Source organism: Phyllostomus discolor, chromosome X, assembly GCF_004126475.2.
Source record: "Phyllostomus discolor isolate MPI-MPIP mPhyDis1 chromosome X, mPhyDis1.pri.v3, whole genome shotgun sequence".
Classification (NCBI taxonomy): Eukaryota; Metazoa; Chordata; class Mammalia; order Chiroptera; family Phyllostomidae; genus Phyllostomus; species Phyllostomus discolor.
Window position 1 is genome coordinate 7,840,793 of NC_050198.1, and position 17,729 is coordinate 7,858,521.

A 17,729-nucleotide genomic window follows, 5' to 3' on the forward strand; every position below is an offset into this window, starting at 1 on the left:
CTGGTTCAAACAACTAAAGCTGTGACAGTCAATATGTCTTTAAAAAGGGGCCAGTAACCCCAAAATAGGCCTGTCACTGTATCTCCTACCCTGAGATGAGATTTTTCTCCAAAGACCAATTCCTTTATGATCTAAAAATATCAACCAGCCAGCTCTTGGTTGACTACAGAGATTTTTCTGTGAGGGCACAAGAAATCCTCCACTACATCAAGGGCAAGGCCCCCCCGCCACCACACACACACACCCCCCACGCCAGAGGGTCAAAGTCATGCCAAGCTGCAAGAATGCTGCCACCACTTCAGCAGCCTGCAAAGATCAGACTGAGGCCCTGAAACCTGCCGGCCCTCCTGAAACCAGGTATGTATCCAGCAAAGTAACCTGGGAAAAAAAAACTACAACACAGAAAGTGCTTACTCACATGAGGATGTTCCCAAGCGAAGCCATGATCCTGCCTGCCTTTTGTCTGATACTCACCACCCTTCCAGGTTTATCTCCCTGGCGCCAAGACAGGGGCATCCACCACCATGCCTCCAGGGGCAGTGGAAATGCATTTCTACTCTGGCTTCACCTTCCTCAGAAATTCCAGCCTCAAGTTTCCAAGGCAGGTTTGAGTCTACACACATGACATTCCAAGAGATCTAGAAGGCCTACTTACCTTCCAGTCCTTCCTTCTGCAAAGGAGACACTGCAGTGTGTTGGTACGTGAGCAGAGTCCAGGAAAAGAATCCAAGATTACACTCCCCAGAACTGCATTTCCCTCCTTATTTACATACATGATGAAGTTATTGCAGCCAATGCCCTCAGGAGTTGGGGCCCATATCTCCTTCTAGGGCATTACTCACTTATAGATGAACTACCTTACGAAAGGCAACAGCATGCAGAAGCTAGAAACCAGGTTCTTTGCTCTGGTCCTGTTTTTATTTCAGAGAAACCCTACCTGGAGCCAGAGGTGGGGCTGTATGCATGGGCTTTCACTTCCATCTTTAGCTCTGCTCACGTCTCCGTTGAAAATTGCCCTCAGATACTTCTTACCATTCAAAGAGCATGTATTGAACCAGCTACTATTGACTTCCTCACAAAGGAGTGTATAGTTTGGCCAGGACAGAGGCATGTAAACAAATATTTATAAATATACTGCTGATGCGTTGCAGTAAAGCTGCATTGGACCAAAGGAAGACCCCTGGAGGTGGTGGCTATGGCTGTGCCCCCACATTCCCACCAGAATGGCTAAAATTAAAAAGACTGACAATACCAAGTGCTGACAAAGATGTGGAGGAACTGGAAGTCTAGTGTAAAATGATAAGGCCATGTGGTAGGCAGAATAAATACCCCCCCCCTCAAAGATGCCCACATTCTACTCCCTGGAATCTGTGAATGTCACCTTATGTGATAAAAAGGCATTTGCAGATGTGATTAAGTTAAGGCTCTTAAAATGGGGAAATTATCCAGGGTTTTCCAGGCAGTCCCCAAGTAATCACAAGGGAGGTAGGAGAGTGCAAGTGAGAGAAGAGATGTGACAATGACAGCAAAAGTTGGAGAGAGAGAGATCGGAAGATGCTATGCTGCTGGCCTTGACGGTGGAGGGATGGGGTCATGAGCCAAGGCGCAGGCAGCCCGCAGGAGCCAGACAGGACAAGGAAACAGATTCTCCCTGAGAGCGTCCAGAAAAGGCTGTGGTGACCCCTTGACTTTAGGAATTCTGACTGCCAGAATAAGATAATAAAGTCATGTTGCTATAAACCAGTACATTTGTGGTAATTTGTTATAACAGCAATAGAAAATTACTTCCAACTGTTTAGAAAATGGTTCGCACTATCTGCCAAAGCTGAACATATGCCTACCATAATACCCAGCAAGACCACTCCTAGGCATGTCCACAACAGAAATGCATCTGTATGGGCACCAGGAGACGTGTACAAGCACAGTCATAGCACTTTTAGTCAAAAGAATAAAGAAGTGAAAACAACTCAACTGTCCATGAGCAAGAGAATGAATGGATAAAACAAATGTAGTACAGTCACACAATGTAAGGCAGTGAGATGCAAGCATGTACATAGTGTGCTGGACACTACTAGCTGGGGGTGGACACTGAACAGACATGGGGCTAGAAGGGTAAGCGGGAGCCCATGCCCACACACCTGGGAATCCCCAGCAGCAGTTTAGACTGTACTCAAGCTAGGCAGACATCAGAGGAGGTTAAGCCAGAGAGTGACATGATGGATCCATGACAGAGAGGGTGACATGTGGACAGAGACTCCTAAGGCTCTTGTGATAATGGTCCGGCCCTAGATGACAGGGTCAGACCCAGATGATAGGGATGGGGTCATGAGAAATGAAGGAGGCAAAACTCCCTGTCTTGGATGTAATGGGAAAAAGGGTGGGAGAGGCTGTTAGGTTTGTTGCCTCCAAGTCTACATGGCTGGTGATTCCACTAACACAAAGGGTGAAGACCAGACTACCAGACGGCAGGGGAGGATCGTAGCATCTCAGAGTTGGAAAGCACCAGCCAGATTTCCAAGTGTACCATCTCATGTATAGACAAGCAACCAGTTCTTCTCATAGGCCAACATCTGAGGCCACAGTCTGTGCAAAACAAACTAGAATGAGCGAGCTGAGGCTTATCTACTTTAGTAAGCACGTCCTAGAGAAGAGAGAAGAGGACTCATTTGGCTGTGGTGCCCTATGCCCTCAAATGCCCTCACCAGCCTCACCTCCCACCACAAGGTTCTCCAGCGTAGGCCTGTGGTGTCCGTTCCTGCCAACCTCTCACTGGAAAAGCTCTCCCCACAGCCCACCCAAATCCTGTACAGTTAACGGTTCCAGGTAATGGTTTGGTTGTCTTGTAAGTCGATTTGGTTTCTTTTGCAACCAAGCTGTATAACCAAAACAGAGGCAGGGACAGAAAGGGATTAGCTGACCAGTGCTACCAGGAGTCAAACATAAGTCTCGACTACTAGGTTCCACCACGGCCTACAGACCTGGTATGAAGCACAGGACCTAACCTCTGGTTCTGTTCCTGGTGGCCTGCGCACATCTGAGCGTGGCTGAGTGACAATTGCCAATACCAGAGCTTGCAGAGGAGAAACCAAAAATAGATGGATCTGAAGTGACTTTTTTGAGGCCTGAAACTCGCTCCTCATTTTTTGTTCCTCATCTGGCAAGGTAAGTCAACATCTAGTTAACTGTACAGTCTAATTCAGGAGCCACGACTCCATGTGGCTATTTAAATTTAAATTATTTAAAATCAGATACAATTAAGCCCTGGCTGGCATAGCTCAGTGGGCTGAGCAGGGGCTGCGAACCAAAGCATCGCAGGTTCGATTCCCAGTCAGGGCACATGCCTGGGTTACAGGAAACGGCCCCCAGCAACCGCACATTGATGTCTCTCTCTCTCTCTCTTTCTCCCTCCCTTCCCTCTCTAAAAATAAATAACTAAAATCTTAAAAATGTTTAAAAAAATCAGATACAATTAAAAAAATCAGTTCTCCAGTCCTCAGCAGCTACATATGGCTGGTGGCTACCATATGGAGCAGACGCAGAACATTTCCATTCTCACAGAAAGTTCTAGTGGACAGGGCTGTACCCCATGTGTGGTATCTCCTGCTTGAACTGGCCTGATCATAAGAGCCACTCACTCTGAAAATCATCTTTACGTGCCAAAGTAGCGAGAATTCTTTCCATTTTTAACTAATAAAGAGAAAATCGTGCGCCGCCAACGACATTCAACGCTCCTTAGCTCAAAGGCACCGAGTCTTCTCCGGTCCTTCAGTGGAAACCGAGAGAAAGTAAAAGACAACTACGGGAACCAAGAGCTGAGCAGAGCAGAGTGAAACAGTCCACGTTGCTCTCTTGACTGCTCTGCTGTCAGAACAGGTCGTCTTATCCTAGAAGATTAGGAATATGTGCAAATTAATGGATCATTAATGAGAAGCAACTATTCTTTAGAAATAATTTGTGGCTGATGAAAACAAAATCAAGTGAAGTGGAAATCAGGGTGGCTGAGGAGGGAATCAAGGAGAGCAGGAACATGCTTTGCAGTAAGAAAACTGTAATTACAATCAGTAACGTTTTCAAGAGAGCTTTTAAGTCTGAAGATGGAACTAAAACTGTTTACATAATATCGGTTACCCAGCTAATAAAAATGATCACTGCTAAATTGTGTTCATAACACAGAACTCCACTGGGGGAAAAATTACCCAAGTGCGAGGAACGCGTCCACTGAAGGCTGTCACAATATTTCACCACCAATTGTCACCCCTGACTGGTCCTCAAGAGAACTGGATACACAATTAATGACGGAGAGAAGAGGAAAACCTGCGAGGAGCCAACACTACCCCCACGCACACAGATAGTGGAATGCTGAAAATACATGCCCACGTGCTACGAAAAGAGAACACACAGGAATGGTGGGAAGCGGGGGAGTGTAAAAAATAAACACAGCAAGAAAATCCTGTTTTGCCCAGTTCACAATTCATACAGTTATTTCAAGTGAAGGGCACGTATTAAAGTTGTTATGAGCCTTGGCTGGTGTAGCTCAGTGGATTAAGCACGGGCCTGTAAATCACAGGGTTGCCGGTTTGATTCTCAGTCTAGATCGATTCTCTCTCTAAAAATAAAATCTTAAAAAAAAACAAAAGAAAAAAATAAAGTTGTTATGAAACACAAGCACAGAGTCCTGCTTTCTTTTTTTCCCTAAAGATTGTATTTATTTATTTTTAGAGAGAGAGGAAGGGAGGGAGAAAGAGAGGGAGAGAAAGATCAATGTGTGGTTGCATCTTACATGTCCCCAACTGGGGACCTGGCCTGTAACCCAATCATGTGCCCTGACTGGGAATCGAACCAGCAACCCTTTGGTGTGCAGGCTGGCACTCAATCCACTGAGCCATGCCAGCCAGGGCTGCTTTCTTTTTATTTAAATCTTAAAAAATTGTTTTGTTGTTGTTCAACAAAAGAAAAATATCTTGAGGGTTTTGTATTAACTTACATGGTCATAGATACATTCTTATTTAAAGAAACATGAATACGTTTTAAAGAGGATACAGAAATACTGTAAGATATATCTTGAGATTATTAGCATAATCAGATGATTCACACAAAATTAATAATAATACAAATTCCCATCTCAAGCCAATTATGTACGAGATTAGAACTAATAAACACACACACAAACAAGCAAACAAATAGAGCCCTGTTGAGCCCTGTTTAATGAAGGCCTTTAAGGGTCTGGTGAAAGACTCGAGCTGCAGGAGCCTTTCCTGCTCTGTGTTTCTCGTATTCATTTATGCCCTCCTGCTCACACAAAATATAGCAGAAATAAATATGAAAAGCGAGTGAGGAGAAAAACATTAGTAGGGATACAAAGTTGGAGACAAGAAAGAAATTAATCCAGCGTATCTACCCCAGCAATTGGGGTTCCACACTCGTTGACTTTGGCTAAACATTTTATTTTTTTATTTTTCTTTTTTTTTTAAGATTTTATTTATTTATTTTTAGAAAGGGAAGGGAAGGAGAGAGAGACACACACACATCAATGTGCGGTTGCTGGGGGTCATGGCCTGTAACCTAGGCATGTGCCCTGACTGGGAATCGAACCTGTGATGCTTTGGTTCGCAGCCTGTGCTCCATCCACTGAGCTACGCCAGCCAGGGCGATTTTTTTATTTTTCAACTGTAAACTTTGAACCCTTCACATTCAATACTCTTCTGCACCAGCTTCAGATGTATAGCAAAGTGGCCAGAAAACCACGCACCCTACTGAGTGGTCCCCTCCGCGGCCCCGAGCTCCCATCTGCCCCAATATCCCGTTATCCTGACACTATTGACTATATTCTCTGTGCTGCAATCAGCACCTCTGTGGCTATTCCGAAACTACCAATCTGTACTTCTTAATCCCTTCACATATTTCACCCAGTCCTCCCTCCCTCTCCCCTCTGACAGCTGTCAGTCTGTTCTCTGTATGAGTCTGTTTCCATTTTGTTTGTTATTTTAGTTTGTTCATTAGACTCCACATAAGAGTGAAATAATATGCCCTGGCTGGTGTCGCTCAGTGGATTGAGCACTGGCCTGTGAACCAAAGGGTTGCCGGTTCAATTCCTGGTCAGGGCACATGCCTGGGTTGCAGGCCAGGTCCCCAGTCGGGGGTGCACAAGAGGCAACCACAACACTGATGCTTCTCTCTTTCTCCCTCCCTTCCCCTCTAAAAATAAATACCACCTTTTTTTAAAAAAAAAAAAGTGAAATCATATGGCACTTGCCTTTCTCTGACTAGCTTATTTCACTTAGCATACTGTTCTCTAGGTCCATCCATGCTGTGGTAAAGAGTAAGATTTCCTTCTTTGTGTTGCATAGTTTTCCATTGTGCAAATGTACCACAGCTTTTTTTATCCATTCATCTACTGATGGGCACTTGGGCTTCTTCCAAATCTGGCTATAGTAAATAGCACTGCAATGAACATAGGAGTGCATATATTCTTTCAAATTAGTGATTCAGGTTTCTTTGGAATATATTGCCAGAGTTAGGGCATCTGTCTAGGGACAACATGAACTAGTTGCTCACAATCAGTGAGTGGTATCTGTGAACAGGTGCTAGCAAGGCACAACACTAGCCTTGGGGGAAATGACCATACCTGACCTCACAGAGCCAATCTCAAACCAGGCTGGTAGACCCCACAAGCAGAGAAGATTGTTACTGGTTCCAACACGGAACCTGGAGACCGGGGCCAGCTACCACACCCTCTCCTCCTGCCATCCATCAGTCACCTACCATGCTTCCCCTGGATGTCAGCTCAACAATGACCACCAAGTCAAGGCCACTCCCTTTCCACAGCCTGCCAGGTCCTCAAGACAAAGATCTGTGTGAGAACCTTGCCTTCTGCCCACTCTGGGGAAAACAAAAGAAGCTTCTCTCCCTGAGGGCCTAGGGGTCTGGCCACTTTGCCTTACTGTAGAGGTAGGAGAGACCATTTCGTGAAAGTGTCATTCCACTTCCACTAAGCACACCCCCTGCAGAGATCCAGGGCGGACTGAGTACCACCGCACACTCTGTGCTTCACCCCGCATGTGACTGACCACTTCAGTACCTCCGTGCCCTATGTGACCGGGGGCTCGTTCTAGAGCAAGAGAACTTTCTGCCAGGATGGAAATGTTCCAGATCAGTGCTGTCCGGTATGCTACTGCTGGCCAGGTGACTGCCAAGCACTTGGCCTGTGGCTGGAAGGGTGAAATACACACTGGTTTTGGGTGACTTGCTGCAAAGAACAGAAGGTAAGAAATCTCATTCCTAATTCTTTATAATATAATAATTACATGTTGAAATAGCATTTGGATACACCAGGCTAAATAAATTATAAATTAATTTCTCCTGTTTGTTTTACTTTTTTAATGCAGCTATTAGAAAATTTAGGATTGCACATGTGACTAGCATTCTTTTGTAGTAGCCAGCTCCAGCCTATACTATTATTTTGTATTTCTCTTTATGTTGAATTTTCACTTTTGAAAATGTATATTCTGAATGTATACATATACATATTCTGAAATGTATATTCTGAAAATATACATGAAATGACAGTGCGGCCCTGGCTAGCGTAGCTCAGTGGATTGAGCACGGGCTGCGAACCAGGCATCGCAGGTTCGATTCCCAGTCAGGGCCCACGCCTAGGTTGCAGGCCACGGCCCCCAGCAACCGCATATTGATGTCTCTGTCTGTCTCTCTCTCTAAAAGTAAATAAATAAAATCTTTTAAAAAATGACAGTGCGGTGTACTAGTTGTATTTTTACAAGTAAAGAATCCACAGAACTTTCCGTCTAAAATATAAGAGATAAGTTTGTCCATGGGGAACCGAAAACCCCCTTGTGTACCACACCACTTGGGAAATGCTGGCCCAGGGACAGGTGCCAATCTCTTCGCTGTTCCTTTTCATCCACAGTAAGGACATAAATTGAAAGTGTGCATTTAGAAACGTTTATAGCAATTTGACACAGTATTCTGATACCCATTGATATTCTGGAACCTAATATCTAAGCTCATTTAATATTTAAAAATTGAGACTTTTATTTCCCATGTCTTTTATATTTTATTTTTCTTGTAAGTCTTTTTATTGTATTTTACTAGGATATCGGTCAACAACAGATTGGAAATTCGAAAAAACAAAAACAAAAACAAAAAAGGTCCTTCTCCAGACTTAGTTTGAGACCTATTGGCCTAGACTACAAGAAAGAATTTTCTGTGGGCTTTCCAGAGTGATGCGCGAAGAGCTGCAGTCCTCAGCCAGACCCAGTGCAGTGTTCCATGACAAGAAAGAGAGCTAAGGAGATCTCCCAGACCCCACCAATAAATGCCGGTGGAGAGGGGAAGGGGGTGCTAATTCCTAGCAAACCAGAAATTCTGTTAAATGGAACTTCTCTTCCTGTAAGCATTTTAGTTAAGAAAATTTTTGCTCTAAGAAACGAGGGGCCCTATCACCTTTGAGGAGAAAAACAACTGTGTACCAAGGAAAAGGCACACGAAATCCTCATAAAATGTGGACTGATAGTAGCGAGCTTGATCTTGAAAGGGCGCCGGAGACATGGGCAGCATGGCCCATGTATGAAAGGCGTTGGTTACAATCCGTTAGGGAAGGCACAGCAGCACAGAAGCTAAACCTACTTCACTCTGGAGCCAATCACACTTGGGTGTGAGGTCTCGCTTGCCACTTACTGTGTGACTTTGAACAAATTACTTAGCCTCTCTCCATTTCAATGGACTTACATTTTGCAATAGAGAATCTCCAAAAAGTTGGGATTCCTCTTCTCCTAAGTAGGCACTTACCACTCTTCATATCATTAAGTGGAGTAGGTTTCCCTTCCTCTTGAATCTGGGTTGGCCTTGTGACTTGCAAGCTCAAGCCTTAAGAGAACTGACAACTTCTGCTTCCTTACTCTTGATGTGCAGCTGCCGCACTGTGAGGGACGGACTCCCTGGACTGCACTGTGAGAGGCCACTTTGGATACTTCAAGGTCATTGAGCCCCCAGATGACTGCAATAGCAGGAGCCACTCAGCTGCTACCAGAGGGACCAGAAGACCGCTAACCGCTCAGCTAAAGCCAACCAACCCCAGCATCCTGAGAAATAATATGCTTGCAGTGGTTTGTTACATAGGCATAGATAACGGAAACGTCACTAAAAGGAGGATAAAAACAGTATAAAGGGCCCTGGCCAGATGGTTCAGTTGGCTGGAGCATCATCTCATGCACGAAAAGGATGCAGGTTTGATTCCCTGTCAGGGAACACACCTAAGGTTGTACGTTCAAGCCCCAGTTGGGGCACATATGGGAGGCAACTAATCAATGTTTCTTTCTGTCTCTCTCTCTCCCTTCCTCTCTCTCTCAAATCAATAAACATATCATCAGGTGAGGGTTAAAATAAACAAATACATAAGTAAATAGATAAATAAAAACGAGTTGTGATGAGTGGTTATAATGGTGCTTGGCACAGCACTGCTTGACGGTGAGCGGCGGCTGCTACCTGAGGAGCCAAAGTTAGACTGCCCGAGGACGAACATTCAGGTTCAGGGGGCTGGGGGGCCCTAGGCAACAGCACAGGAGGTGACAGGGAAGGCTTTGTGGGGGAAAGTCCGGCCTGGACCTGAAGGATGGGCAATGTAGCATGGTGATTTCTAAACCTCTGGTGCACGAACACCTGTGGACTTCCGGGCAGCCACATCATGCGCATACCCCGGAGGCTGAAGGCCACCATGGCAGAAGCCCAGTGGTCACTACAGAAGCACAGTAGACAGGGTAGCCGCCAGGGCCTGGGAGCAGACGGCAAGAGGGAATGGGGAACAAAGGCTAATGGGGACGGGCTTTCTCTGTGCGGTGATGAAAATGTTCTCAAATGGACTGTGGTGATGGCTGAGCGACTCTGTGAATACACTGAGAACCATGGATCTGTGCGCTTTAAATGGCTGAAATGTGTAGTGTGCGTGGGTATTGTCTCCATAAAGCTATTGTTACAGAAAGGGGGAAGGGGGGGTAAAAATGAAGGGGTGAGAGGACAAAGGATCAAGAAGCATTCCATAGTGTCACCTGGGGGCTATGAGATGCCAGACTATTTGGCATCGAGATGAAGAGCCGGGACCATGTACCCTGGGGACACACCCTGCCATTCTGAGGGGTCAGTCGTTTGGCATGACCATTGCCAGCTGCTCCTTCAAACACTGTGTGTGTGTGTGTGTGTGTGTGTGTGTGTATGGCTCACTCATACCTGGTTTCGTTTCACTTAAATCACAATCTGAATTCGGCAAATCACAAGGCTTTTAAAAAGAGAACTTCCTAGGCAAAAGGAAAGCAACCCTTCCTGACAGAAAAGCAGATGAGGCCTACATTCAGGAGGAGGGGACCCGGAGGCTTAGCACACCCCACAGCCTCACGTGCTCAGCCTGCACACTCCACATTCAAAGGTGGTTCCCTGCTATGAGGCGGGCAGTGAGCAAGCGCTCCCAGACCACAGCGCCCCAAGGTCAGCCACCCTCAACCATTGCCTCTCCCTTCTTCTGGTGTACTGTGTTCTTAAGAGGCTGCAGGGCAGGGCCATGCAAAGTTTTCAAACCCTTGAACTGCTAACAGAGCCAGCTCAGCTCAGGGACGGCCCCACACTGCCAGGCAACGTCATCATCAGCGTCATCACACCGCTTGCCCTGTGGGCGCTTACTGGGCCAAGCAATACAAGTTACAGCTTTTTATGTCCTCCCAACAAGGCCCACCAGGGCATGTACCAATAACCGCCCCTCCCAATCCCCATCCCTCGCCTGCCCCAGTCAACCTGTGTTATAAGTCAATCTTTTGTGCTTTATAAGTCTATCAGCATTATTGATACAGAAGTTGAGATGCTCTCTCAAAAAAATGCACTACAGCAGAAGATGGGGGCATGTGAATGAGAGGAAAGCATGCTTTAATCTTAAAGAGGAAGAAAGATGAGAAATAGAAATGACAGACTTTGACAGTTGTGTCAGCAGGGTCAGGACATCAGAAGAGAAACCACTGATGTCAGGCAGACTTTTAGCACTTTGCCCTGAAGGTGCTGCCAAGTCCAAGTCCTCGGTGCCACCACTACACAAAGCCAGAAGCCCCAAAGCAAACATGACTGTGTCTTTGCCTACTGACCTGGGGGTCCTTCCTGCACCCAAAGGGCCTGGAGATGTTAATCCACCTGCACAAACTGAATTTGCTCTTCCTAGGTCCAAGCAGCTTTAGCATTCAAGTGTTCAAGAATAGTTTTAAATGCAACTTTGAGAAAGGATGAAGAACCCTGATTTCTTGGGGACCCACTCTCAACCTTTCCTACTCAGCCACATCCTTCTATGGGCCTGGGGGGCGGTGCTCTTGAACTTCCCGCTTGCATCCCTACATTCTCCTGATCTAGGGGCAAGGGATGGAAAATACACAGGCCAAAGGATGGCAGGGACCTTCAACTTACCTCAAAGCCATCCTTCCTTACTAGGGAACAATGGGCAACTCAGTAAACAATTTTGACCCACAGAATGCCTTGGAAAGCTCAACGGGCCTCACGAAACATGCTCCGTAATTGCACGATTTCAAACTCCTCTACCTACACACTTGACACACTTCCCTAATCCACCTTGTGAGTATCTGCTGAGCACTCTCAACCCGTGTACCAGGTGTAGCTGCTGCTAGCAGAATGCAATTGTCAAACGTGTTACATACCTACTACATGCAAAGACTCTGAGAAGGGGCTGGATAAATCACCCAGCCTCGCTCTGCCTGGGGTGGCACTGAGGAAGGCACACATAACCTGGACCCAGTCCTTGCGCTCAAGCCAGTGATCTCATAGAAGATAAAGGCTAACGAGCTTGAGCAGGTCCTATGCGTCAGGCACTGACTTATGGACATTAATTCCTTCATCTTCAAAGCGGTGCTGTCTCCCTGTGTTGTTCTTCAGCTCATTTTAAAGGTGAAAAGGCTGAAGCTCGGAGATGTCAAATAGCCTCCCTGAGGTGAGGCAGCAGGAAGGTAATGAGGCGGCATCGTACTCAGGCAGTCTGCATCTCAATCTACTGGCCTCTAGCGAGACAAACGGCAGAATACAAAGTGTTTCACTGGAAGTGCAGAGACAAGACAATGCGCCTTACTTCAGACCATGAGGAGCCCAGAGGAAGTGAATCCCCAAAGGGAAAGAGGGATGGAGACCCGGGCATTTCAGGCTGAGGGGAGCACAGGAACTATTGTAACACTGAGGCAGTCTGACAGCTGAGACGTGGTGATTCTACCTGCTGGCCGAAGGTATTTAACCAGATCCAAGCAACAGGTGCTTGCTCCTCTTTCATTACACCGTGCACATAACACACGCATTAAAAAGAATAGTACATCCGGTCATTTCCATGCAGGGAGGTAATTAAAAGGAAAGAAAACATCACTGGTGAATAAAGGGAACATGCACCGGATTTCCCTATAAGAACAACTTGTGGCCCTGGCTGGCGTAGCTCAGTGGATTGAGCGCGGACTGGGAACCAAAGTGTCCCAGGTTCGATTCCCAGCCAGGGTACATGCCTGGGTTGCAGGCCAGAACCCCCAGCAACCGCACATTGATGTTTCTCTCTCTCTCTCTCTCCCTCTCCCTCCCTCCCTCCCTTCCCTCTCTAAAAATAAATAAATAAAATCTTAAAAAAAAAAAAAAGAACAACTTGTGCTAAAGGAAACAACCAGAGGTAGTCCTCTGTGGCCTTCTACAACAGCTTCCAGGAAAACCACTCACCAACTCATATCCATCCCCCAATGTGCCCACATTGTTACAGAACAGACCCGGGTCAGGGGTGGTAAACAATATACTGCTACTGAATGGACGCCCCCCTGCTCCGGGGGTGCCCCCCAACCTGTACTAGGTCCACCTTGCCTGCCACCAGGGAAAGACATGGCCTGCCACGTCTCTCAATGCTAGAGATTGGTCAAAAGGAAAGGAATTGTTTATTCAAAGTTATACAGACTTAGAGTAATGACTTAATGTCTTCATTAAAATACTAAAGTCCGCCCTGGCTGGTGTAGCTCAGTGGATTGAACGTGGGCTGCGAACCAAAGTGTCACAGGTTCGATTCCCAGTCAGGGTACATGCCTGGGTTGCAGGCCATGACCCCCAGCAACCGCACATTGATGTTTCTCTCTCCCTCTCTTTCTCCCTCCCTTTCCTCTCTAAAAATCAATCAATCAATCAATCAATCAATAAATCTTTAAAAAAAAATACTAAAGTCCTTTAGAATGCCCACAAATGAACACAGTCCTTCCTTCTCCCTCTGCCCAGTCCGGGGTACCGTATCTCAGGAAAAGAAGTAGAAGTCTGTGGCTCAGGCAGTCCCTAGGTTCCCGGCACCATCAGCTGTGTCGCTGCTGCAGTCTCCAGTTAATCCAAAACCATGTGGCACCTTCTTGTGGCCCACCAGCAAGAGTCCTTTCACCCCTTTGCTTCCCAACAAGGTCTCTCCTGCCTCCTAAGCCACAGGCAAAAGGGAGCACCCCAAAGCCGAGTGGTCCCAACCGTCCTTTTCTCCCTCAAGCAGGCACTGTAGTCAGGGGGAATTGCCTCCCAGTTCCCTCAAGGGTTCAAGTCACTCCCATCCCCCTGGCTCTAAGTGTGGCCACAGCCATTTAACATATTCATGAAACCAGTTAAAAGTTATAGATATGTTAAATGACCATGCTAGAGGTTAGTTGCAAAACTGTTGCTATGCAAAACAGCTCTCAATGGCCCTGCTCCGTGTGTCCCTTCCCCCAGCTCAGACTTGCGGGGGTGGGACATCATATATATATATATATATATATATATATATATATATATATATATATATATATATATATATATCTCCATCCTGGACACCCTGAGTTCTGGACCCCATTACAAATCCCTATTTGGGGGCCCCCTGGCTGTACCCTATATCAACATGACATCTTCAAAGAGCCAAGGTCTTCCGGTCTTTTCTGGCCGTCACAGTCACATCACTTCAGGACAAACCTAGGATCAAAGGTTGACCCTCAAGAAATGCAGGGTTGAATTCAGGAATGATACGGCCTTGGGTGACCAAAGAATGATCAGATTCTGGGGTGGATTATAATAAAACCTCAATAATCAGTACTTTTCTGATGATGGCATTCGTTTTCTAAGTACGTGACCTCACAAACCCTCAAAAGCACAAACCACGGTACTACCTGGCACCAAAACTGAACACTCCAATTTTTCCATACCAACCCTAATGCACATAGAAGTTTATTTCACATTTTAAACGTTCACACGTCTCCCCATATTTCCAATTTCAAATGAAGGAAAATGGCTTTAAGCTAATCTTACTATCAGTACAGAGTGCATTACACGGTTCTACAATAAAGTTTCCAACTAGAACTTCCTAAGACTGGCCCCTTATTAAATTCCTTCAAGTAAATTAAAATCCCTCTAATAAATTGCAGGCCCAACCAAATAGCGTCTCCCTGCCTATAAACACTGAAATCACCTATTATTTAAACTTTCAACCAAATAAAAATGCAAACTTCAACAACCTCCCCTTTCCAATGTTTGATTCTGCTAGGTCACTCTCCCTGACAGGTGGCTCTGATGGACAAGTGGGTGGTGAGGCGAAACCAAGTTTTGCCACCCCAAAATGTGCCTTTTGGGATACTGACTTAAACTGGTTGTTAAGGAACAAAAGCCTCAGAAAGAACCTTTGACTCTCCCCCTTCCTACTAAAGGAATTCAAATAGAAAAACCTGCATTAGGAAGGGAATCAACAGAATCCTTAGCACGTATCAATTAGCACATGTGAGGGACAGGAAGAAATCTAGCAAAGTGTGTTTTCCTTTGTGTCCCATTGTTTCTGGGTGGCTCTGCAAGACTTTGTTTACCATATGTTTGTTCTTTCTCCTACTTGTGAATTACCCACTTCTTTGAAATCCCAATCTCTACCCCTCTTCTCCTTTGTCCAGAATGCCATATAAGCCTCAACTGGGGTTTCATACCTTACGGCACTCATGCATGTAGATCCATAATAAACTTTGTCCATTTTCTCTTGCTAATGTGTCTCTGTTAATTTGTTTATTAGCCCAGCTAGAAGAATTTAGAAGGTAGGAGTAAAGTAATTTTTTGACACCCCACCACAGTGCATTCTGGATTCTTCCCTAGCAGATGCTGCAGTTTCTCAAGCAAAAAACAATGAAAACAGAGGTAATATATTTATAGTATTAATATCACTATCCTGTGATGTTTGTTAAATTCTGCCTTAAAAATATGCATGATGAAAAACGCAAACTGGGAAAGATTTAAGCCACTTCCTCCTTCAGGAATGATGCAGCTGAAGGCTCAATCATACATACCTCCCTCCAATTAAAAACATGTTTTTACTGACTAAAGAACATTTCCCTTAGGCCCCGACATCTTCCTGATAGCCAAGGTTGCAGTTGCTTCCCAGTCACGACACATACTAAGAAGCAACCAATGAATGTATCAATAAGTGGCACAACAAATAGATGTTTCGAGGTCTCTCTCTCTCTCTCAAAAGTTTTTTTTTTAAACTGAAGGTTGTTTTTTAAAAATAAGCCTTTCCCCTGATTTGTTTCCCTTCCTTTGTACAATTTTTATAAAATGATCAGATTTTCACTATGCAATAGTTCTTCAAATCGTATACTTAAGATCTGTGCGCTTTGGTGGTACGCATTTACTGCAGTGAAAAGTGTTTTTAAAATAGCTCACATTAACTTTAAAAAAAAAAAAGGTTCTGCCAAGAGAAACAGCATGAAATTAGTTTCCACGTTGCTTACACCTCCACATTACCTGCAACCACTTTACAGATTAAAAGACGCGAGATTTGCCTATCTAAAATTCTGCCAAATGTCCTCAAATTTCCCCTTGCTCCTCTCATTAACGGGCAGCCAGTCCGGGGACTAGCCCTCCATAGGTCCTAGCAGCTGCCACGTGAGTGGTCCGCGGCCCCGCCAGACCCCTGGGGAGCACACACAGGGGGCAGGGGAACCCGGCCAGGGGCTTACGCCCCGCTGCCCAGGCAGCGCTCCACCCACTCCTGCCAGTGGGTGACCCACGGGTTCTGCCCCCCCACCCCCCTCCGGGAACACCGCAGAGCACGCAGCTGGGCCACCTTTGCAGGGAGATGCAGCCGCCTCTTGCGCGTTTCCCCAGACGCAGAGTGGGCGGGAGCACAGGCCGGGATGATCCCCCACAGCCCGCTCGGTCTGCCCCAGTACCCCCTACACCGGCTGCTCAGGAGGAGGGCCCCCTGGGCATCAGACGTGGGCCTCGGCAGCCCACGTTAAACACGGTTGCCACCCACCCTTAGCCACCCCCAAGCTCATCCACTCAGGCCAGCCCAGAGGGGACCCTGCCCCCCGCACCGCGAGGGGCGCGGCCCTCCGTTCAGTGTCAAGAGGAAGGACGGGGATCCTACCTCCGCGCCGCGTCCCCACCCCAAGAACTCCAGATCAGTGCCTGCGAGGTCTGTGGCGGGGTCCGCCCCGCCCCTGGGGTCCTGAAGCCCAAGCGCCCGCGGAAACCAGGGGCTCTACCTGAACACCGATGGTTGGACGGCGAGGTCCGCACCGCACTTTGTTCAGCCGTCTTCCCGTGGAGCGGAGAGCCCCGCGCAGTCCCCTGCGTCCGGGCTCCGGCCCCGCAGCCCCCTCCGCGCTCCATCCCGACGTGCTGGCAGCACAGGCCCACTGACAGAGCCGCTGCGCCGCACAGTTACGGAGCCTCACGCGCCCGCGCCCGCACTCGCCCGCGTCCTCACACGGCACGCGCACACGGCGGGCAAGTGCGAAGTGCACACCGGTTCTCACGCCGCGCACGCGCACCGCGTGCACATGCAAAGTGCACAAGGGTCCTCATGCAGCAGGCGCGTACCTCGTGCACTTGCAAATGTGTGCAATAGTTCTCACAGCGCGTGCACATACCGCGTGCACGTGTGATGTGTACACAGGTAACACAGCGCGCCTGCACACACAACATGCACACACCAGTATAAATACACTTCCTCATACAGTGCACACACTCAAAGCATTATACACATAGGATGGTTTCCTACACAGCATGTGAACAAAGCGCACATACACTTGCTCACCCAGCACGAACATGTTCTCCTCACACACCGTACACACTCATCCTCACACGGCTCGCATGCATTCACACACACCAGGAACCCCCACACACATAGCGCTGCAGCTCTCCCTTGGGTCAGTGCTAACGTGTGCAGATGCGGTGGACCCTCCCAACAAGCACAGTTAGGTGCCAGTTCTCTAGACGCCCGAGTGGCTGACGCTGGGTCCTCCTTCACCCCAGCCAGGTGCAAGGGCCACCCAGGGTGGGACTCCAGCATAGCCAGCCTGGACGAGGAAGGGCAGTGGCACCAGTCTGACGGACTTCGGCCTTCCAACCATACCCCCAATCCCTGGCTGATCCTGGGGCACAAATAACAGACACTTGAGAAATCTGCAAGAACCCCTATTGTCTTGGGAATAGGGTCGAGGTGTGTGTGTAGAGGGTGTCTTTTCCCTGGACATCCTTTTACACCTACCATAAGCATTTATCATCTTTTTGAAATCATAAATATTGAAAAAGACATCTTTGCAGAGCCAGCTCAAGCCTCCAGGTGTTTACTCAGGTATAGTCTCTGCCAGATGACACTCAGTTCCAGCGGAGCCCCAGGCTTCATTTTCTCTGCAGGACCAGCCCTCTGAGGTTCTAACTCT

General features: G+C 47.1%; 1 protein-coding gene across 2 annotated transcripts in view; it reads right to left on the bottom strand.

The window, feature by feature from the left end:
* Positions 1 to 16,805, bottom strand: part of MAP7D2 (MAP7 domain containing 2) — a 90,390-nt gene extending 73,585 nt beyond the window's left edge. For both annotated transcript variants that reach the window (XM_036016750.1, XM_036016749.1), the window contains exon 1: positions 16,548 to 16,805. In XM_036016750.1, coding sequence (XP_035872643.1) covers positions 16,548 to 16,674 — 127 coding nt within the window. In that variant the 5' untranslated portion in view covers positions 16,675 to 16,805. The remainder of the gene's footprint in view (positions 1 to 16,547) is intronic.
* Between the last annotated feature and the right edge of the window lie 924 nt (positions 16,806 to 17,729).